We start from the raw sequence: 22,170 nt of genomic DNA, 5'->3' as shown, positions 1-22,170 counted from the left end.
GGGGGGGGGGGGGGGGGGGGGGGGGGGGGGGGGTGTCAGCCCCATTCAGCCAGAGAAGTGAAAGTGAACACACATATTATTCACCCTAGAGTTGTGTTTTTATTGCTAAGCTTAAGTGTTGAAGGGACCGTCGTTTAGCCCGTATATGCGTGACCTTGATCCACACCGCATGTTAACTTAAGAGGTGTTCAACCACAAAGGCCTCGCAGGCGGCGAAAAGTCACACAGTGTGATGGCAAAGGCACAAACACAAACACACACTTACATAAGTGGAGGTAAAATTAACTCACCGTCTTTGAGTCTAATTCGTGGTGTTGTTGAGCTAAGACTTTATCTACACTGGCAGCATCTGTAAACGTAACAAACCCAAATCCTCTGCAAAACAAAAAGAAACGAGGACAACAATGTTAGAAATGCACACAAGCATAATTGCAATACATGTTGTTTCATGCAAATACTAAACAACAGCGAAAAAATAGTGTGGCTCGCCATGATAAAACTGCACAACAATGGGCATAACATTCCTGTGACCTTATTATTCTTACAATAATAATAATAATAATAATAATAATAATAATAATAATAATAAACAATCCCAAAGATAAACTGATGGACGTCCTGTGGCAGATTTGAAACAGAAAGTGAGCAGGCTGCTGATCATTATTTGGTGTGTTACAATGGGAGACGACAGCACACCAACATTGCGGTGCAGTCACAAAGTCAATGTCAAATTGCATTCGGCTGCAGCTTTACAGCAGCGAGCATTTAAGCTTATCTGGCTTGCTGTGAAACCACACGCAGGCACGCGCCCGCGCGCACACACAGGGGACACACGCGAACACGTGCGCGCGCGGACACAGAAAACACACACACATATGCACGCTGGATTAACACGAAACACGGACAAAGTGAGCGATATCGTCACATGCACTGGAGAGGAGGAGGAGGGGGGGAGAAAAAAGTAGGAAGAGCCCGGTATTTACCTTGAGCGTTTTGTTGTGGGGTCTCTCATCACCATACATTCTCTTATTTCTCCGAATTTACTAAAATAGTCTCTAAGGCTGTCTGTGAATAGAGGGAAAAATATGTCGGGTCATTTGACAGAAAACATATGTGCATGCTGTTGTCACTGCATTTCAACCACACACACACACAAAACACCCCGCGATGCGCATAGGGGTCGAATAGAGGACTTCAGATGGACGGAGATCAAAAATAACATCGTGCATACACACTAGTGACACATCCCGTACAGTGCACTGCTGCACAGTGCACATTCGCACATACACCCGCCACAGCCGCTACAACGAGCACTCAGTCACAGCGACAAGAAGAAGAAAAAAAAAGAAAGAAAAAAAAAACAACAAGAAAATACCGGGACACGGTGTAAAAAGAGAATAACAGTCTCTCACCTGGTGAGGTTTGCCAGCTGAGGCCACCGATAAACATTTTACTGTAAGGGGAAAACACAACAGAAGTGAGTCCAGATGTCAGTTCGGCCATTTTGACGACTAACTACTTCTAAAAGCGACCTTAAAGGATAAAGGAAGACTATGGAAACACATTCGCGCTTAGTATTTATAGTCTAGCGACATAAAAAGGGGGGGGGGGCAGGCCACTCTCGCTACAAAGCTGAAGGGGCTTTCAACTGAATGTGGAAACGGACCCGTGCACGGTTTAAGTGCGTACTGGAGAGGGGGACGAATCCAGCACACGGCAGTCGAAGTCCTCTCTAAGATGTTAACATGAAAGCAAACAAACAACCAGCGTACCTTTAAGAATACATTTAGAAAGATTCTTACCCCGGGTCATGTTGTGAATCATTTAGGCTTCCGGATGTGGCTTGACTCCCGTCTCCTTCCATATCTATTTCAAACTATAGGCTGGGACTACAGTAACAGTGACAGACACACACACAGATACGGGCAGGAGATATGCAAAGCCCCGCTATGAGAATATTACTGAGCCGGGAATGAAAGCGTCACACGTGGGATCAGCTCAGCCCCCTTGCTCCCTCCTCCCTCTCTCTCCGCACGCTCTACCTTGGCCCACAGGGGGGCGGAGCCTGCCTCTGTCACCTAACCAATCCAATTGACGTCAATTCAGGCAATCTGCAAACCAATCCTCCGATTTGTCATTTAATTAAGCACTAAGCCACTGGAGGTGAAAGTGGCTTATTGCTCTTCTAAATCAGTGGACACAGCATTAAAAAAAAAAAAAAAAAAAAAATCTTTGTCCAAGAAATGGTCCTCTTAATTAGCAATGTTTACTTATTATTATCCAGCTGACAGGTAAACCTTTACAGAGCAGCAACGTAATTACTGTTTTACTAATTGCAATAACTTGTTATTCTTCCGCCATACAATGTAGTCCCTCAGAAAGAACCCCAAAAATGCATGCATGTTAATATTGAGATTATCCTGATTGTTATGGCTCACAAGTGTTTTAAAATTATTGAATATTTTAAATGAAATACTGTACTTTATATACTTATATACATTTTTGTTTGATTTTTAAATGGTGGCTATACAATATTATTGCAGTGATAGGCTTATATGACAGTAATATGATTTTTGCATTTAAATTCTTACTACTCTTGGTGTACATTTAACGGGGACTTCCAGCTTTAAAAATGATCAATACATTAATGCTGTAGCACCAATAACACAACGTTATAGTGTAATTATTAAATGAGAAAGTGTCATTATGAATATTTTTAAGTTACAGCACAGAATATGCAGAATGTCAGATTTTGAAATGAATGAAAAGGTGCCCAATTTTACGCCTTGAGGTAGGCTGATTACTAGAGAAAGTCTCCTGAGCCATTATGAAAGCCAACAAAGAATATCCTGCGGGCATCAACAAAGTATGGTATCCATACGTGCAGTGAATGGATTATGAATCTTTTCATGTAGATGACCTGTAATGAGTTGCAGGGGGGGCGGGGTTGGCATGTGGAGATAAACTGCCTCTGCCCCCTCATGACCCTGAAGAAGAAGAAGATAAAGAAGACGAAGAAATAAATGTATAAACGAACGTGCACAACTTTTGCGGTGTTAAAAAAAGGTGTTTTCGGTGCATATTTTTTGCACAGCTTGCTATCAATAGAACACAAGAAAAGGAAATCTCATGTACAAATTATGCTTTAAATTATGTATTATACATTTGTTTGCATCTGCGCCACATTGCTGCTCACAGAACTCGACAGACAATAAGACAATACATTCTCTAGAAATGCAGTTTTCATTCATCGTACCACGAGAATAATTACAACAAAACATTCCGAGCTCTGCACAGAACGTGACTAGTGATCCTATTTCATTACTCACATTCAGTGAAGGTTTTTTTTTTTTTGAATAGGCCCGTCTGTGCTGACTGTTCGGGGCACTACCAGAGGGAATTTCTTATCTAGCCAGGCAGCATGTTTTTGAAACAATGACTTAGATAAAAACCCAAATAACAAGACTTTTGACAGTTTAACAGCTAAAACTCTGTCATTAGTTTGGGGACACCCCACATTGCGGCTGTCTGTATCTCTGAAATTAATGTATGGAGGCAAATGGTGGAAACTCCTTGTGGCACAGGAGTGTCAAAGAAAATGAAAATATGACACCTTACTTAACTTCTATGCACTATTTTCTTTTCTGTCCCATGCCATTTGGTGATACATTCAAGATTATAAAACTGTTACATGTTCTATAAGTTGTCAAATGTGTGACAGTACCCTACAGCATATGCCTGAAATGTGACGGTGGATAAAAAAAAAATTGCATCCACTCATGCAGCTGCAGAGAGAGAGAGAGAGAGAGAGAGAGAGAGAGAGAGAGAGAGAGAGAGAGAGAGAGAGAGAGAGAGAGAGGGAGGTTATAAATTGATGTGGAATATGAGTTCTGAGGAACAACAGGCTTTAAAGCAATCGCAAGGTGTGCAAAAAAATCACAGTGGATTTAACACATGAAGAGCAACTTGTTCTATGTTCAAATAAAAACACTGGGGTCTCCGGTTTCACAGTGCGGTTGTGAATTATTTTGCCATTTGAACATCGTTATCATGGCCTTTCTGTTCACTGTATTGCACCGTGAAGAGTGTAAAGTCAAACGTGACAGAGAAGTAACATCAGGTGTGTTTTTATAACATCCGATCACGGCTTGTGAGCCGGGTTTCAACCCAAAACAGCATGATGCCAAAGCAGATGGCCTATTCTATTTCAAATCTATCATATTTCAACTACAAACCTCTCATATTTTATGGATTACACTTTGGTTCACCATTTGCATAGCAAGATACGTTTTTTTTCACACTGATTGAAGGAGAAAAATGTATAGATTTCTAAATAATACGGTGTTCTCCTTTAATCTGAGCAGCCACCACTGCCTGATGAAAGTGCCCAAAATGTTTATCCTTCTTTAAGCAAGTTTAGGCTCTCTGACAGCTCTGCTTTCAGAGCAGCTGAGCGTTTAGTATCGAGTGAGGAAGAAAGAGAGGGACGTGTATTTTTTTATGAACAAAACAGATTTCCTTGAAACCGAACATCACTGTGGCTTGGAAGCATTTATAAAGGGGGCAGCTGTTGAAGACGCTCTGATTAACGAGGGGATGAAGAATAAGAAGGAATAGACACCTTTTTTATTTCTTATTTCCTGCTTGCTTTGAACTCATCTGTGTGTTGAATGATAATTCACCCTTCGCTTTAGAATCAAGGACAATGCAACGATTTCTGGAATCACATAGTTGCATCAGTGCAATTGTGGCTTTGCATTCAGTGCTGAAAGATGAACCACTTCTCAATGGAGAGGAAACTCAGCATGCAAAAAAAAAAAAGAAATGAAGAAGAAGAAGCTTGTAACTAACCGAGCCTTTGCATGAAGACTGGAGGATTTGGGAATGGTGAGAGAAGTAAAATTGATAGTGTGTGAAAGAGCTGTGGGGGGAAAAGAAAGTGAGAGAAGCAATAGACTCGCTGACAGTGTTGTGAGATGCTGTTTTGAGAAGAGGCATCCTGTTTCCTGTTGCAGTAATCATTTTACACCCTCAGAATCCTCACTTGACCTTGGAGAAATTGTCCCTGGATCATGCATAAGCCCTTTCCTCCACACGGATTCCTACATGTAATCTGTTCGTGAATCGCAAAATATATTAACCTTTGAATGTCTGGAGGCACCAATACGCGTGGTGTTAATAGTGAAAATTGAAGTGTTCGGGGATTTTCACGTTTTGATACATAATTTGCATGCCTTTCTCAGAGGCTCACCATGTGTTTTGAGCATGCAGAGGAATCCAATACGCATTAATCCAACACTAAAAGATAGCTCAGACTAAACACCTTCCATCGCTTCCATGAATTTGTTGGGGATATTATTTAAACGCTCTTGAGACGTTGTTAATTTGATCCTTCGGATTTTGTGAATGATTTGGTATTGATCTCTGTGGACCTCTGGAGGGCCTATTACAGTGGAATTCAGAATCCAGAGGAAAAAGTGTCTGAGAAGGCTGCAGATGTGAACAAATTGTCTCCCTCTAGTGTCCTCTCCTCCCTGCTTCTTGGTTGCAGCATGAACTAAAGCGCCTCTCAGACTGCAGGGAGGGAGCCAGACCGAGACATGCATAATTGACAGTCCTATTTCAGGAATTAGCCACCCACCAAACTGCAGCAAACCTGCTCTTTCATCTCGGTAGCTTAGCATCTTGTGGGGGTACATTTTGGCCACATCTGATAGCAAACTGATGACTTTAAGGAATGACATTTCCTACTCTCATCGTGGATTTGTACGTTTCCAATGGGTGGTTGTGTGAAAACGTCGTTGACTGATCCTGATACGTGAGGATCACTGGGATGTGTGCGATTGTTACCACACAGAGAAACTGTTTGAAGTCAGATCAGTGGGGACGGATGTTCTGGTGATGAGTGATTTCTCTCCCCCATTATGCCCTCTGTAACTGCGCAGATGAGTTAATTAAGCTCTGCCAGAGGCTACGCACTAATATTCCAGGTAGATGGGCCACCGTGATATTCAGACGTCCACATTATTAAAAATAACTAAACCGTAATATGGACTTCCGAATGATCTGAAACGCATAAGGCTCCACAAAGCCTGCAAACTACCCTTGTAAACGTTGAAAAATGCTGTATTCCCTTGCACCAAGTGCCCAGAGGCACCTCAAGGTACCACTGAACAGCTCGCAGTACAGCAGAGAATCGCAGATCGGAACAGTTTTGCAGAATCTCTCACACTTCTGAATACACACACTTCTGTTGTGACAATAAAGGCCGAGCAAGTCTCCATTTTTTTTGACCTCGCTATTAAAAGACCATTTGCATGTGGGGCTCTTTAGACCAATCGGGCTCGAGCACAAGTGGGTGATGACGACATCATTTACCTGCTCCACTGGGCTGGGAGATAAGCTCATGCCCCCGCTGCTCCCCGGAATGTTCTGGCTGCCGTTTTTTGAACGACTCCAGAGAGAGCCGTGTGTTGCAGATGATGACGAGTGGCATTAAAGCACCGCGAGGAGCCGTCCCATCACCTGTACAGTCAGCAGTGCGGAGGAAGATGTGCACGTTGGCCTTTTGGAGAGCTTTGCTCGAGACACAGGAAGCGGCGGACCCCTCCCCCACGCAGAAACCCAGTCATGTAAGTTATATCAATCTTTTTGGGGATTTTAAATTGAGCATGATTTTGAGCCCCCCCACTCTCTGTCAAAGTACATTTTGTTGAAATCCTCCTCAGGACAACTGTGAAAAAAATGCTCTTTGGTTTATCATGCAAATTCAGAGGACATGCTCAACAGTGTTGAGGGTTGAGGCACACTCATGCACAGCACAGCTGCATTTGTTATTGCTCGACGGACAAACTGACGCACAAGAAGCTGGTAGATTTCTAGCCCAAAGAACTATCCTGTACTCAGTTTCACTCACTCTCTCGGAGTTTGTTTATATGAGTGCATATGCTACGCCTCAGACATTTCTTTTAAAATCTTCCGGAGGCTTAGAATGGCACAATAAAGCAGGCCTCGCTGGACACACCGGCTAAGTGGGGCTTTCTGTCCTCCGGCTCATTCTGTTTTGTTTTTTTACCAGCCTTTGCTCTCTCCTTTCCTTATTTACTTTCCCCCTAACTGGCTGCCACCATTTATTCTCCCAGTTGCCAACCACTTCCTATTCTGCAACCACCGACCTTAACACTGACCTTGCCTTGTCTGTGCCAGTGAGACGAGAGCGAGAGATACCATACCTCCCCCCCCCCCCGCTATGCTGCAGGGTTTAAATTTTTTGCCTGTCTCATCAGTCCTCCGGCTGCTGGAGTACGCCTTGTTATTTCTTCCAGATTCCTACTCGTTTCTCCTTTTCGGCTGATCAGTGCCCAGACTGGAAAAACATCGCTCTTGGCTCAAAGAGACGGGCCAGCCGCGACGTGTGGACCCTAGCCGTCGATACAGATTAGGTTTATCGGATAAACTTTATCTGCAACATCTGAGCGTCCTTTGGTTGGGTACCGGCCTAATTCTGGGGCACAATTGATATTGTGACGCATGCCTCTAAGGAGGTCGAGATTGGCAGCCATTGTTTCAGCAACAAGCAGGCTGCAGTGGCCTTTTCAGGGCATGTCAGTGTGCATCTGCGTGTGTGGGAGCGTTGGTCTGTCGTTGTTGTTTTTATTCAAAATCTACACCTTAGTTGCATGTTTGGTGCGTTGAATTACAGTAAACTCACGTGTTGCCGAGCAGAAAAGCACACCTTTTGTGTGCATTCTAAACAGATTTTCTTTTTTTTTTCAAAAGGTCCTTTATCAAGGGCAAGCTGTGTCCTGGTGAGAAACACACTCCCTCCAAGAATTGCTCTAATATTTTGGTATAAACATTAATTTCTGTCTCGCCACCACAAGAGGGCACCTAGAGCCCATGCAATCAGAACAGGAGCTGATGTCATTAGTGCGTCTAGTGCGTCTGGTGTGTGTGTGTGTGTGTATGTGTGTTCATGGAGGTGGTTTGAAGTGACACGTCTCCTGTGTTCCTTTCAGGAGTGGCGAGTCTGCAGTCACACCCAGGTTCCCCACCTACAGTGGCCTTATGGCCTCTCACGCTGAAGGGAAAGACTGTGTGACCTCCACAGGCTGCTGTAAGGGGAACAGCTACAATGCTGGGCTGTTTTCTTAGCTGCCTGTTATTTCTGCAGACAGTGTCAGAAAAAAAAAAGTTCAATTCCAAACTCAAATAGCTTGGTGGTGAGCAATGCAGCTCTGTAAAGCAGTGCTCTCAAACAACACAAGAAAGGGGAATTTTTCCTGCAAAGCACACACAAAGACGTATGAAATAAACTCCTTCTTGCGCACTCACATAGATTGCCTGCATAAAGACTGTAATACACTACATGTTCTTTAAGCCTTTCTGTCTGGCATCGTCTGAACACTGTGATATATATAAAGCTGATGGGGACTTAAATGTACGAGAACACAAGAGGGCAGTGGGGTTGCCGGGTACAAAGCAGCACACTGGGGGTGAGTCTTATTGACTATGGCTGAAAGAAAGAAGGCAGCTCACTCAAAACAAGCCCGGGTGGAGAGATGAAGAGGGGAGGCATGGCAGCAGTAAATGATGCTAGCCCTCTACACCTTGTCAGTTATTATAGGAGCCAGAAGAGAAATCTGACATTACTTCGTGTTGTCTACAGAGAAAATAATTGGCCAGCAGGCCAGCTCGCTGGCACCTTAAAGTACTTTGAAGAGATGTTTGAAAGTTCTGCAGCTAAAGTTAAGAAATATATCAAGTGTTTGTTGAAGATTAGAAAAGTATGAAAGTTGCAGTGTGGCGACTAAACGAACGGCAAGCTTGACAATAAAACACAATTTAAACCAAAATTACTTTTGGAGTGATTCTCAACCCTTTCTTCCCAAAAACAAACATCTGTTTGTTGGCAATAGTGAACCATAAAAAGATCTCAATCAAACACACCTCAGTTGTGGCTCCGCTTTCTTTTTTCATGTCCCATTAAACTAGGCCTAGAGAGGAAAACTGGCCCTTTGATAGTGCTTTATAATGGCAGTAATCATTTGGCTGATTTGTTGGAGTAAAGTCAATAAGATAATCATTTAATAATTAATAAATGATTAAATGAAGATGCAAGTTAAAGGTGAAACTGAGACTTGTGGGAGAGAAAAGAAATGTTTGAGCCTTGACTCATGCTTATAAATACACAGCACACCAACCACTAGTTCCTTTCTGTTTTGGCGTCTGTGTGTCAGCTATAAATAGACCGAATTTATTCAGCAGGTGTTTGAGTTTTGAGAAGGAAGGTTGGTGTGCTAATAAAATGATCAGTTGCTTTTGTTCATTCTGTCTGACCTAAACATGATGTCAATGTATTCAGTTGTGTCGTTTGTTTTCTGTGTCATAAAGAAGAGAATGGACTCTCATTTTAATTTTTTTCAGATTTATGTCGCCACCGGCTATATGCTATGCTACTCTCACATAAAGTAGGTAGATCTTTGTTCACTGATCTTTTAGAAAACTAACTTAGACACAGAGTGATTGCCCAATGACCTACAGAAAAGACTGTTTGTTCTGAGCTGTGAAGCAAGGTCTATCTGGAATAAGTGCCTCTGTACTTAGTGAACCTTCCCTCAATATATGCACTTAAAAACAAATCTATGCCTGTTCAAATCTGAATAAGTAACCGTTTGATCTATTTAATAGTATTGAACAACTTCAGCCCCCATGAGGGTTGACGCCTATGTCAAAGTCCCATGGGAGATGCAGCCATTGAATACGAAAAAAAGAAAGAAAAAAAGGCAGTTTGTCTGCCCTCTCCCACGAGACACTATCAGCGACACAAAACATCTGTCTTGCAGTTTAGCATAAAGAAAAAGGTGGCGTAAAACAATTCAAACAATCGTCAAAAAAGATAATAGATATCTCATCAGTTTTATTTAAAGAAATTGCCCAATGGTAGTGTGTTCCACTGTGTTCTTCTGTGCTTTAATGCTCTGCGGCAATATCGCAGTATAGGTTAGCATTCCTGCAGCGTTCAATCACCATGCAGATCATTTTCACGAGCATCACTGAATCATGAAGGACACTTAAGTTTGAGATGTGATCGAAATACAGACGCGGTACTTGGCGCTCAGAGTTCGTTAAAGATAGTGATGCAACATTGTCCGTTCGTCCTCCTATACCACCCTCGCACCACAGAGTCCCCCGTTGGTCCCTGTTTTGCAAGTGGCATGACCACACACACCCTGTGCCCAGAAAAGGTCTCTCCTCTGGTGAGTGTTATGGTTTGTTACATGAAACAAGTAAGCAGGGATCAAGACATCTATTTGAATTGAAGTTGTGAGTGCCATACCTTTTTTAAAGCCAGTGCAATCAAATAAAAAAAAAAAAAAAGATATGATCATAATATGACCAAAGCCACGTCAGCCAAATTTAGCCAACATTCGGGAAAAATAATATTTTCTAGGTCCTATTGTCTACTGGACAGCATTGAAATGGGTATACTGTAGTTGCACATGAGCACCATGCTACGTTCAGTTACATAACAAACTGGTACCTGGATGTATAGTGCCATCATGTGCTGAGCTATATTCATTACAATGTTATTTTTTTCATTTGAGTGGAGGCTTGTAAAAAGTCTTGTAATAAAAGGTACTTCCTGGTTGTTTTTTGGGGGGCCAATTATTATAAAAGTAGCATCATAATGTACTGAGAATATCAGGGATTGTTAAACTTTGTATTCTAAATGACCTTTTTGCTTGGAAAGTGGGTAATAAACAAACATGAAAGTACTACAACAGTCAGCAGTCTTGTTTGTGCTCATAATTCACGGGTGGTTTTTTTTGTCTTTCAGAGGACTCGTTGCAGAACGAGAGACAGAAGCCCCAGGTTGTGTAGGAAAGGGTACGAGGAGCGAGTTGCTGGTGTCGGGCCGCCGTTGCTGATGCCGCTGGGAACGGACTGATTCTTCCTCCTCACGCTCCTGGTGCGAAGAGTGGTTGTCTTCTTCGTCTGGATGGAGGGGTTCTCCGTTGTAAAGAACTGGTACGTGGCCAGCGTCATGTCAGACCTGATGGCCGTTTCAGTAACGAAGCTTGTGTTGGGAAAAGAGGATGCGTTGCTGGTGTGGAGTGAGTCAGCGGAATCAGTGTGGAGCACGTGGTCTGCGGCAGCTGGGCCAGCAGATGCAGAGAGGGGATTAATAGTTAGCCGTGTGCCCACACTTCTGGGTCGAGGGGTGGAGGCGCCGATGGGTGTGGCTGTGAGGGGGTGGTGCTCAGTGTCCAAGGCCTCTTTGGGGGTGTGCGGGGTGCTTTGCAGGGCAGAACCAGACGAGTACCACCACCCAGTGACACTGGCCTCAGGGGGCATGGAGATCAGGTCCTGGGCACTTGCTGCAAGGGGGGGCAGGTTGTAGGAGGCAAAGTGCCACCCTCCAGTCCTGCTGAGGCGCACCCCTCCACAGACAGGCTGTGTGTGGCAGGGGCAGCCCAGGATGCGGGCAGGCGTATGCTGCGTCCAGGACAGTAAGTAGTTGATGTCGGCATAAAGGTGACAGGCCCAAGGGTTGTCGCCCAGAGTGACAACTCTAAGAGACGCCATCTTGTCAAAAACTCCAAATGGCAGCGTGGAAAAGCGGTTGGCATGCAGATAGAAGTGCGTTAGTCGGAGGAGCCGGTCCAGAGATCCCGGCAGCACCTTCACGAGCAAGTTGTGGGACAGGTCGATGTTCTCCAGGTGCGCGGGCATGTTGGTGGGCAAAGTCCAGAAGTGATTGTGGCTCAGGTTGAGCGTGTGCAGATTGATCAGTGTGTTGTTGATGAAGATGGCCCGCTCCAGCTTGTTGTCCGAGAGGTCAAGCAGACGCAGGTTCCACTGGTGGACCGTGTCGTTCTTGTCCAGCAGCTGGAGGCGGTTGGAGGCGGCGTGCAGCTGCCAGAGGGAACGAGGCAAGCCGGCGGGCAGGCGGCTCAGCCGATTGTGAGACAAATCCAGGAAGCGGAGGTGGGTGTACGCGGTGATCTGGCCATCCAGGTCGTGAAGTCGGTTGTGGGACAAGTTGAGGGAGCGCGCGTTGTGCTGCAGGCTGTCGGGAAGCTGTCTCAGGCCCCTCCACGAGCAGTCCACCTCCCTGTGGCTGCGGCCGCAGGAGCACATGGAGGGGCACACGGCTAGGACGTGCAGCGCCAGCAGCAACACGAGCAGGAGTTCCACAAGGGCCTTATGTGGGGGCGGCTTCGGCAGCACATGCCTGCTGAAAGAGAGACAGAGGGACAGGACAGGAGAACGTTAGGGTTCGTCTCACGCAGCATCCTCTTTACCTCCAGGTCGCACACTGTGAAATGATGCCTGCGCAGTGTTTGGATGGTGAATACTGGGAATGTATCTGTAAGAAGAAGCACAGTGACTGCAAAACGCTGTGCTGAATAAAACTTGTTTCATCATTGCTATAAAGCTCCACCCTGTACCAGAATCTCTTTCATTCCCATAGAGAAACACACACACACACACACACACACACACACACACACACACACACACACACACACACACACACACACACCTCTGCAGGCACATGCATACTGTACGTACACGCACAAGCTGCTCAATGTTTGTTGCACATCGCTGCATTTCTTGCAGATGCTCACATTCACATTACATGCCATACTGACTCCCGTAACCATGCAGGACTCTCACAAAATTCGCACATAATATCAGTAGCAGGCTGAACCTGATCTGCAAGAGGTTATTTCTAGTCCAGTCAAGTATATCATTCTTCACAAAAAGGATGAGAAATCCCTGTAGTCATTTTCCCTGGCATCCATTTGCCTGTTCAGTCATCAGTGGTTGTCAGAGCAGTCAGTCCCACGCTCCCAGAGGAGGAGAACCAGCTCAATAGATGGGTTGTATTAATGACTCCACAGAGAACTCATGCATCAGCTGGTGCAAAGGCAGGCAAAGACACAGCCAGGAGCTCCCCACTGCTGAAACTGCAGTGTACTGTGTGTGAGCCAGGGTGTGGCAGAACATGTGTGTGTGTGTGTGTGTGTGTGTGTGTGTGTGTGTGTGTGTGTGTGTGTGTGTGTGTGTGTGAAAAGAGTCTAGAAATTTGTCCATAACTCACCTTCTCATCTTATCATTCCAGTCACTTTTCTCTGCTCCTTTTCTGCCGTCCAGCCGTTCTCGCCTCTCCTGCTTTCAACCTCGGGACCAGCTGCTGCTCTGCTGAAGAGGATTTTTTTTTCTTCTTTCTTTTCTTTTTCTCTTTTTCTTCTATGCCTGAATTCCCTTCATAGAATTTGACCCTTGCTCACTTGTCCAGTGCGGGATCTTTTTGAGGTTGCCCTCACTGCCTTCCAGTTTGTCCTCCCCAAAGAGCCGAGAGTTTGATTTTGCCCTTATGGATCTTTGAGTTAGCGCGATCAGGCACTGCAGGCTTTGGATTTGCTCTGTGCAGTGGAAGTGAGGAGGGGAGGGGAGGGGAGGGGTGGGGTGGGGTGGGGATTATTAGGAGGGGGGTAACTAAGGAGAAATAGAGCGCATAACAGAGGGGTCCCTGCACACAAGGCTGCTGCAAAGAAAACCCCTCAATCCCTCATCTGGCAGCTTTCAGGATTTACTTCTGCATTTAAAGTGACAGCTATTGTGGTTAGATTAATTGACTGATTTCGGTCCTGTTTGTACTCAAAATGAATTAGACTGCTATCAGGTATCACCCAAATCAATACTACCCCCCTCTAAAGCATTTCTTTACAAAGTAACACAGTCCTGTAATTGCTTGTTATTTTCCCCGTGTAAATTTAGACGCTGCCACAAAAAAAACCCTTCAAGATTTATTGCAGAGGACTCCAGTCCACTGCAGCTTCCTACCTGTCATCAGCAATACAGGCAATTCTCCATGCTGCACTGCATTGCTGTAATTCTAGCACACATCATCATCGGGTTCTGAAGGACATTTCAACAGAGAGACAGACGGCGATCAGGGTTCCAAATGTGGCAAAATTCAACAAATGATTCTGCATCACTGTAGATTCCTGATTTATGCGACCACAGTCTTTGTTCAGTTATCATGTAAACTACGTATACCTGCATGTACCTCTTTTTGAAGTGTGTTTGTTACTTCCTCACACACCTCTCTCTATACTTTACTCTTGTCTGCCTATATTTCCTGAAGCTGCCTGCAACGAGATTGAGTATACTGTCATTGTCCCTTACAGCAAGCCCTCTCTTCCACTGTGAGACACTATACAACACATGCTGTATGCTGCCAATGTGCGCTATGTTAGCACATAGTAGCAGAGAGTTAAAAATCATCCAAATCTCTAAAATCTAAGTTTTACCTTAATCCCTTTGACTGCTGATGTACAATCAGAAAGTATTTTGACATTTACTTTCCCTGACGACGGCCTTTACTGGATCCCATCTCTGAGCATGCACATCACCAAGAGCTACCGCAACTCGAAGCGTTTCCACCTCCTTGCAGTAAGAGTTGCAGCAGGGGCTGCATTGAGAAGGGACAAACTATTCAGAGTTTTAATGAAGGGTGCACATCCATCATGACGTCACAAGTAAGCAGATGAACAAATATCGGCACCAGACTGCGGAAACAACTGCATATTGGGGTTTTGAAAAGGTTTTTTGTTTGGCTTTGTCAGCTCTGAGGTGAAAGAGAGCGTTCTCTCTGAGTTGAGTGGCACTGCCTGTAGGAGGCACATTCTCTGCCTGCTAATCAAGCAGACCTCTCTTTTTTTCACTCTCTCTTTCTCACACACATACACACACACACACACACACACACACACACACCTGAACTTTAAAACTGAAACTAGTCTTAAACCTCAAACGGGCCTTTAAAAAGTGGGGACGAGCCAAAATGTTCTCACTTTCCAAAAATGTCCTCAATGTTAAATGGTCCTCACTATATAGCAAGTACAAGAACACACGTGGACACACACGTGGACGCACACACACACGCACACACACACACACACACACACACACACACACACACACACACACACACACACACACACACACACACACACACACACACGGACACGGACACACACACAGCTGCAAAGTAATAAAGTCAGGACTGGGGTTACAGGTCTTTTATTCCTCTGGTTGTTGCATATATCATATGTCAAACATGTATATACATCTCAAAAAGTAAAATAAAGAGAAATACAGTATCAACCCATTGTTCATAACCAAAAAATGCTCAGTGCCCAGTTTGACAGCTTTGGCAGCACATGCAGCTATTCAACTCACTGTAATGCAAAAGCTACTGAAAAGAAAGTGTCCTATATTTATCATAAAGGGGTTGTAAAGCTAAAAGGAAGTTAAGCCAGGTGCTCAGGAAACTCTTTGGCACACACGCACAGCTCTACACCTCCTCCTTTGGTTCTTTGGTGCCCTTAGAGGAGGGGGCTGCTCCGGCTTTGACGGACTAGGAATCAGTGGCCTTCTCTTGCAGCTTTGAAGAAGATGCATTTTCCACAATGGTCACAGGTGTAGTGGAAGCTTCCTCGCTCTTAGCAGTGTTTCCCACCTCCTTCTTGTCCTCTTCTCCCGTTTGTCCGTCCTCTTTTACCTTCACTGCCTCTTCCTTGGCGGCACCATTTCCCACGTCCTCCTGCGCTTGGTTGATGTCAGCCATTAACACGGTGGTCTCTTTGGCTTCCGTCTCCGGAGCACTTTTGCTCTTCTTGGCGGTTCCTATCCAGTATTCAGAGGTGCTGATCAGGTCGCTGTTGTCGCTCAGCATCTTGACGCGGTTGCTCAACTGGCACACCTTACACATCAGCAACAGAGTAGAAAGCAGCAGGATAATGCAGGCTATGATCAGTCCGCCGGCCACCAGGAACACTGGAAGACATTCCTTCCTGTAATACATATCGATTGGTGTGGTGGTGGTGGTGGTGGAAGTGGAAGTGGTGGTGGGCTGTGGGCCAGGTGAACGTGAAGTGCTGTGACTATTGGAGGTCTGGGAGACTGTTGTAGGTGACAGAGTGGCAGACATGCTGCTGGCATCACGGGTGGTATCAGTTTGAAATGGTGCATGGGAAGTTGAATCGCCTTTCTGTGCGGTTGTGGCAGGATTTTGACTGCTCGTTAAATCGGCAGCAGCTCCACGCAAGAGCATGCAGCACAACAGGAAGAGGAGGCCATTCATGTTGGTATCTGAGAAGACACAGGATGGCAGTTTAGTTCAAAAGGAAATTTGGAATGCAAATGTATTCCAGTGAGAAGAATTAGGAGAAAGTGCAGACACAGCAGCAGCTTAAATAATCTATGGCGGCTGGGCAGCCATAATCAACCAAAGGTATATTTTTGTGCTTGTGCTTATGCTTATTTCCTACACATCACCAGTGGTGGAAAGTAATTATGCACATCTACTCAAGTATTGCTCTTAAGTACATTTTTTGTCCCAATATATTGCATCTTTAGCAACTAGATACTTTGCAGATTCAAATATATTGACATAAAATATAGCCAACTAATAAATGGTACAAGATGGTAGATGAAGCCACCCAGCAGTATAAAATGGGCCATTCTGCATCATGAGTACTTCTACTGAAATGAAATTTTGGCCTGACAGACCCATGTGCTAAAAGTCTGACTTGCCATTGAACTACATTGCGTCTCAAGCTATGCTTTCTTTGGAAAATCAAGTCCAATCAAATGGAAAATTATACTGGCTAACAGACTACACAAAGGACAAAAATAACACTGAGCTGAGCATTGGCTCCATGGATCTCAAACAAGTTCATTTCATTGCTGAATATGCTAACATCTGGACCAGCGGCTGCCCTTTAAAAAAAACTTAAAGCACGGTTCAGGAAATGGTCAGACGCAATGTAGTGTAATGTATATGTCATTAGAAACACTGAAATAATGCTTTAGCATTGATGTAGCTTTGAATTTATTAGCTACGGTGATGATGCTATATACTCACGCTAAAAAGATGTTGATGACCCTAAAACGGTTTATCTTATATTGCATAATACACAATGCAATATCATCATATATCTTTTTTATTATGGGGATTTAGGACAGAACCATGCAACACCACAACTATAAATACAGATGTCAACACTTTTTCCTTCAGCTTAGAGTTCTTACTAGTTTGAAAATGAAGCTGATAGTGTTTACAGGTTTTCAAAGTAAAAGTATGTATTAATTTATATCACTTACATTGTTGGAGGTCCTGATATAGTTCCAAGAAGAATAAGGTTTTGTATAAATAAATATGGGCACAAATTGCTGCGGGTAGAAGAAGTGAGATGAATGAACGACTGGCAATGTCGAATGACGGTAATCTAAATCAGTGGTACACTCATTCGGTTGTCTTGTTCTTACTTCTCCATTTGCACTATAATAAGAAAAGGAAGTGGTTTTGGTGTTCTGTTTGGTGCTGTAGCTGGTCACGCAGACATCTGTCGGGTAGTTGACTATTAAAAGTTGCGTGCTAAATGCTCGCTGAGCAGCCCACCTACAGTAAAAAAAGTTCCCACTGACCTAGTTCATTTTATTTTAAAATTCCATCAGTAAAACATAGTAACATCTACTACATTCAAAACCACAATAAACCCCACAACCTGCATGACACCAAAGGTAGAAACTGCATCACTTTAACACAAGCGGTAAAGCTCTTTATTTATGGAAATGTCTTAAAGGTCTCTCTTTTTAGAAACTGACATGCTGATGGGCCATGTCATCTCTTGCATAGTTTATAATAACTTTTTCTTCTTATTGGTGCCCACAGAAGATTTTAGGTATACGTGTGCGAATGTCTGTCTTCTTCAGTGTCATCTGCTTATTTTCTTTCAAACCTCAATCGCTCACAGATGACTTTAATTGTAGTCCATGTTCGTACATCATGTAAGGCCTTGTACCAATAATACAAGGCCTTTTGACAGACATTCAATACCACATGGAGTGGAAAATGTTGAAGCACAACTCACGCACATTGAGGTCAGACGCAGATATGTAAGAGGAGCCATGTGAAACATCTGTTCACTGTGCAAGAAAAAAATAATATATATATATATATATATATATATATATTATTTAGCATTTATTGCAAATGTTTTATTAAGTTCCCCTTTTTGTTTCCTCTGTGTATTTGTGGTAATGTGTGCAGCTGCACTTACACATTTAGAAGGAAATGCTTGATTTGGCAAGTTGCCTCATCCCTGCAGATGACACTAGTGACATGCAAGAGAAGAGGTACCAAAGTGATTTCATCCATCAACTCACTACATGCTCCAATAGTGTCTGTTTTGCAGGTATTTAGCTTCAGACCCCTAAGTGTATAACCCTGCTGGTCAACCTGCTGTGCTTTTGCCATCTAGGCAGTGACATAAAATATCAGTTTAGACAATCTTATCAACATGAACATCAAATAGAACTGAAAGGAATTTGATAATAATGTATGATGATGGAATAATAATGTCGGCATCTTGTTATTCAGACAGAAGATCTGAAGAAGTTTTACAAGAAGTGTACGAACCTGTCATAAGTAGCGCTGTAAATGACTGTACTAGTTCCTTTCAAATATTGTTCTTCATATGGTAACCTGTACTAGTGCTTCATTTCAAACATAGCATTTCATACAATAACCTCTACGAGTACTAGTCCTTCATTTCAAACATAGTACTTCATACAATAACCTCTACGAGTACTAGTCCTTCTTTTCAAACGTAGTACTTCATACAATAACCTCTACGAGTACTAGTCCTTCATTTCAAACATAGTACTTCATACAATAACCTCTAAGAGTACTAGTCCTTCTTTTCAAACATAGTACTTCATACAGTAACCTCTACGAATACTAGTCCTTCATTTCAAACATAGTACTTCATACAATAACCTCTAAGAGTACTAGTCCTTCTTTTCAAACATAGTACTTCATACAGTAACCTCTACGAATACTAGTCCTTCATTTCAAACATAGTACTTCATACAATAACCTCTACGAATACTAGTCCTTCATTTCAAACATAGTGCTTCATACAATAACCTCTACGAGTACTAGTCCTTCTTTTCAAACGTAGTACTTCATACAATAACCTCTACGAGTACTAGTCCTTCATTTCAAACATAGTACTTCATACAATAACCTCTAAGAGTACTAGTCCTTCTTTTCAAACATAGTACTTCATACAGTAACCTCTACGAATACTAGTCCTTCATTTCAAACATAGTACTTCATACAATAACCTCTACGAATACTAGTCCTTCATTTCAAACATAGTGCTTCATACAATAACCTCTACGAGTACTAGTCCTTCTTTTCAAACATAGTACTTCATACAGTAACCTCTACGAATACTAGTCCTTCATTTCAAACATAGTGCTTCATACAATAACCTCTACGAGTACTAGTCCTTCTTTTCAAACATAGTGCTTCATACAATAACCTCTACGAATACTAGTCATCATTTCAAACATAGTACTTCATACAGTAACCTCTACAAGTACTAGTCATCATTTCAAACATAGTACTTCATATAGTAACCTCTACGAGTACTAGTCAGGCTTTCTCCATGTGACGGGACGTGCATGCGGCGTTGAACAGCAAATAGGAACGGCTTCTCTCTGAAATGAGCGATTACTGGCCAAAGTCTTCCGTCCAGGGTTAGATTTTCTAAAGCCTGAAAACAGAGCCAAGAGGATGTCTAGTTTCCTCTCAGACCGCTTGAATGACAACATGCTGACAGGTTAACATGGAATTTTTGCAGCGAGACTCCAAAAATGTAAACTGCTTACCCCAGCTTTAATTCAACTTCTAAACTTGATGCCAATTTAAATTGTTTAAGATGAAATCCAGCTAAATATGTTTGAGAGGAAGTGAGAATTGAAGGAACGTAGATGACTTCATCTCAAAAGCCCCTCACATCTTCCCCCGAGTGATGGAAAGTCCCACTTGTCATTAACAACGATCAGAGTATGGGGAAAGGAAAGTTAAGAAAAGATTTTTTTTTTTAAATGGAAGGAAATAAAATAACACAAACATAAATAGTAAATTCTAAGGAGTGAAACAAAACCACAAAATAAGATAGAAATAGGCTTAAATAAAATAAGGTGGTGACTTTTGGAAGAATTTAACGCTACCATTAACCAGCACTTCCATTTTTATCAGCGAGTCCCAAAAGGGGGTGGGGCAGGGGGAGTACAGAGTGAAAGAGGGAGGAATCAGAAGGATGATCCATGAGCTGGTTGTCGACGCGATGACATTGAGGCTGTGATGTTTCGTCTTCGTCACATCGAGGCTGCCGTGGGTCAGGGTGCATCGTCTCAGGCCTGGCCGATGGGTGGAGGCCATGTGGCCTGAAAAGATGCTCGCGTCCCCACAACAGATTGAAGTTAGCGACAAAATCGAACCTTTTCAGAATGCAAGTTTTGCAGAGTTTTACATGTGTTGAGCCCAAAGAAGATTCTGAACTTGTTGATCCCTCTGTTGGCCTACCGGAAGTGGTCCTCTAATTAAAAAGAAACTGGGCCTCCAGTTTGTCCAGACAATTAAACAGCTCAAAGAAATCCTGTTTCTGCACTTCTGATGGACCTCTACAGACGTCACTGGTCCTCACATGTAGATTAATTTCAAAGTGTTTATTCATCAGCAGAGGAATTGTCTCTTTTTTCTTTTTCTGAAGTTGGCTGAACTGAATCGATCAATCTCACACTCTGTGGGAGTCTTATCCTTTAGGTATAGCACCCATATTTTTTCCCGGCAGGTAGGAATCCCATTTCACAGCACATGACTGATCTCGTTTCAGCAAGGGATCTGAGAAATTGATGGTGTCGTTTGGAGATGGCCGTATTTAAATCTTGTCGAGTCGAGTTCTGATGAACTAACTTGCCAGGCGCAAGACGTTGGCAGAGCGCCGTGGTGTTTGGAAGACTACCCCGGCATCGAATAGCCTTGTCTCGAGTGCTGCAGCTCTTCTGTAACAATTTACGATGGTCCACGCACTTCATCGATTCTGACGATCAGAGAGGCACAGTGCAGTCCAGGGGCCCGATTCTGTCAGCCGCTAAGTTACTGTTTGGCTCGCATTGCGGGTTGCAGGGGGGAGCAGATCAAAGAAGATAATCTCAACCCAGTGGAGATGCCATAAATTATCTTCCAAGTGATTTATTTGTTATAGGAAAAGAAACGCATTGGTTCTGCACATATCAATATTCCGCACTCAGGCCCAGAACTCAGTACCACAAAAACAAATGGCTAATTGTTGTTTGCTTTGATTGCCATGCAGGGAGGAAAGGACATTCTTTGTCCGGCCTCCCAGTAAAAGGAAGCGGTTCCCCCTTCACCAAATACTGGCCATGTGACCCGGTACCAGTTGGAGTCAAAGAGCTTTTGGTCGCAGTGCATCGTGAGCCCGGATACAAAGGCCTTTCTCTTCTGTTGGTTTGATACCAGTATACAGAAATCAATCATCTTTCTCACTAGTCACAGCCACACTTCAGATGCACCCTTACTGATAACATGCTTCAAGGACTGAATGCAAGCAGTATTTATCATTTTACTGACAGCGCTCAAGGTCTCATACTATAAATTTTTTGATAGTCATCACATAAACGTGGGAAAAAAAGGCTACATTTTATCTATGAAGCGTATAAAAGCCTTTCCTACGCCAACAGTCCATACTGCTCTGCTATAGATTGCAACTATGGATGAATGTGGATCAATAAAACATCCAAGCCAGACTTGGAGCGTGCTACTGGTGATGTCAGTGTTGAGCCAGATAATCTGCTGTTACGCACAGATGTCCTACAAAATGCAATCAGAACCCCGCGCGCACGCACGCACACAGACACAGACACAGACACACACACACACACGCACACGCACACGCACACGCACACGCACACACGCACACGAGCAGCTTCAGGCATTTTAGCTGACAAACCCACAGGTTCAAGCGGTTTCCAGATAGTCGCTCATTTTCACGTAAGCTGAGTCAGCTGTTCTAGGTAAAATAATGATTGCTCTTTCACACCTTATCATTGCATGCAACGCCACAAAAGCATCTGACCAAACTTTATGTCAAAGCACAGTTGTAATAAAATAAACAGCCCAGCTCAGAATACAAAGTCTGAAGCTGACTAGTACTTTACGTTGGGTCTTTATGCCACCTAGAGGCCAACTGGGATTCTGAACATTAAGCAGCT

General features: G+C 43.5%; 3 protein-coding genes across 3 annotated transcripts in view; all 3 read right to left on the bottom strand.

The window, feature by feature from the left end:
• The window catches only part of LOC137886860 (RNA-binding protein Musashi homolog 2-like), a 184,730-nt gene extending 182,519 nt beyond the window's left edge, over nt 1-2,211 (bottom strand). The window contains exons 1-4 of the mRNA XM_068729523.1: nt 1,803-2,211; nt 1,413-1,453; nt 984-1,065; nt 291-375 (exon numbers count right to left, since the gene is read on the bottom strand). Coding sequence (XP_068585624.1) covers nt 291-375; nt 984-1,065; nt 1,413-1,453; nt 1,803-1,864 — 270 coding nt within the window. The 5' untranslated portion in view covers nt 1,865-2,211. The remainder of the gene's footprint in view (nt 1-290; nt 376-983; nt 1,066-1,412; nt 1,454-1,802) is intronic.
• A 7,678-nt stretch (nt 2,212-9,889) lies between these two features.
• On the bottom strand, nt 9,890-13,423 carry LOC137886879 (oligodendrocyte-myelin glycoprotein-like). The gene is made up of 2 exons (XM_068729550.1): nt 13,112-13,423; nt 9,890-12,241 (listed from the first exon to the last, which is right to left on the bottom strand). The coding sequence occupies exons 1-2, from the start codon at nt 13,117-13,119 to the stop codon at nt 10,837-10,839; spliced, it is 1,413 nt and encodes a 470-aa protein (XP_068585651.1). The 5' UTR covers nt 13,120-13,423; the 3' UTR covers nt 9,890-10,836.
• Nucleotides 13,424-15,083: 1,660 nt separating this feature from the next.
• Nucleotides 15,084-17,350, bottom strand: LOC137886841 (uncharacterized). The gene is made up of 2 exons (XM_068729497.1): nt 17,185-17,350; nt 15,084-16,170 (listed from the first exon to the last, which is right to left on the bottom strand). Exon 2 carries the CDS (start codon nt 16,160-16,162, stop codon nt 15,437-15,439), a length of 726 nt encoding a protein of 241 aa, XP_068585598.1. The 5' UTR covers nt 16,163-16,170; nt 17,185-17,350; the 3' UTR covers nt 15,084-15,436.
• Nucleotides 17,351-22,170: the final 4,820 nt, after the last annotated feature.

Source organism: Cebidichthys violaceus, unplaced genomic scaffold (genome assembly GCF_023349555.1).
Source record: "Cebidichthys violaceus isolate CVI_PGR_0920_01 unplaced genomic scaffold, fCebVio1.0.p SCAF_46, whole genome shotgun sequence".
Classification (NCBI taxonomy): Eukaryota; Metazoa; Chordata; class Actinopteri; order Perciformes; family Stichaeidae; genus Cebidichthys; species Cebidichthys violaceus.
This window is presented reverse-complemented; position numbering and strand designations above follow the sequence as displayed.

What these genes read in the sequence shown, in the direction of transcription:
- LOC137886841 (XM_068729497.1), bottom strand. Translation starts at nt 16,162, where the DNA reads ATGAATGGCCTCCTCTTCCTGTTGTGCTGCATGCTCTTGCGTGGAGCT.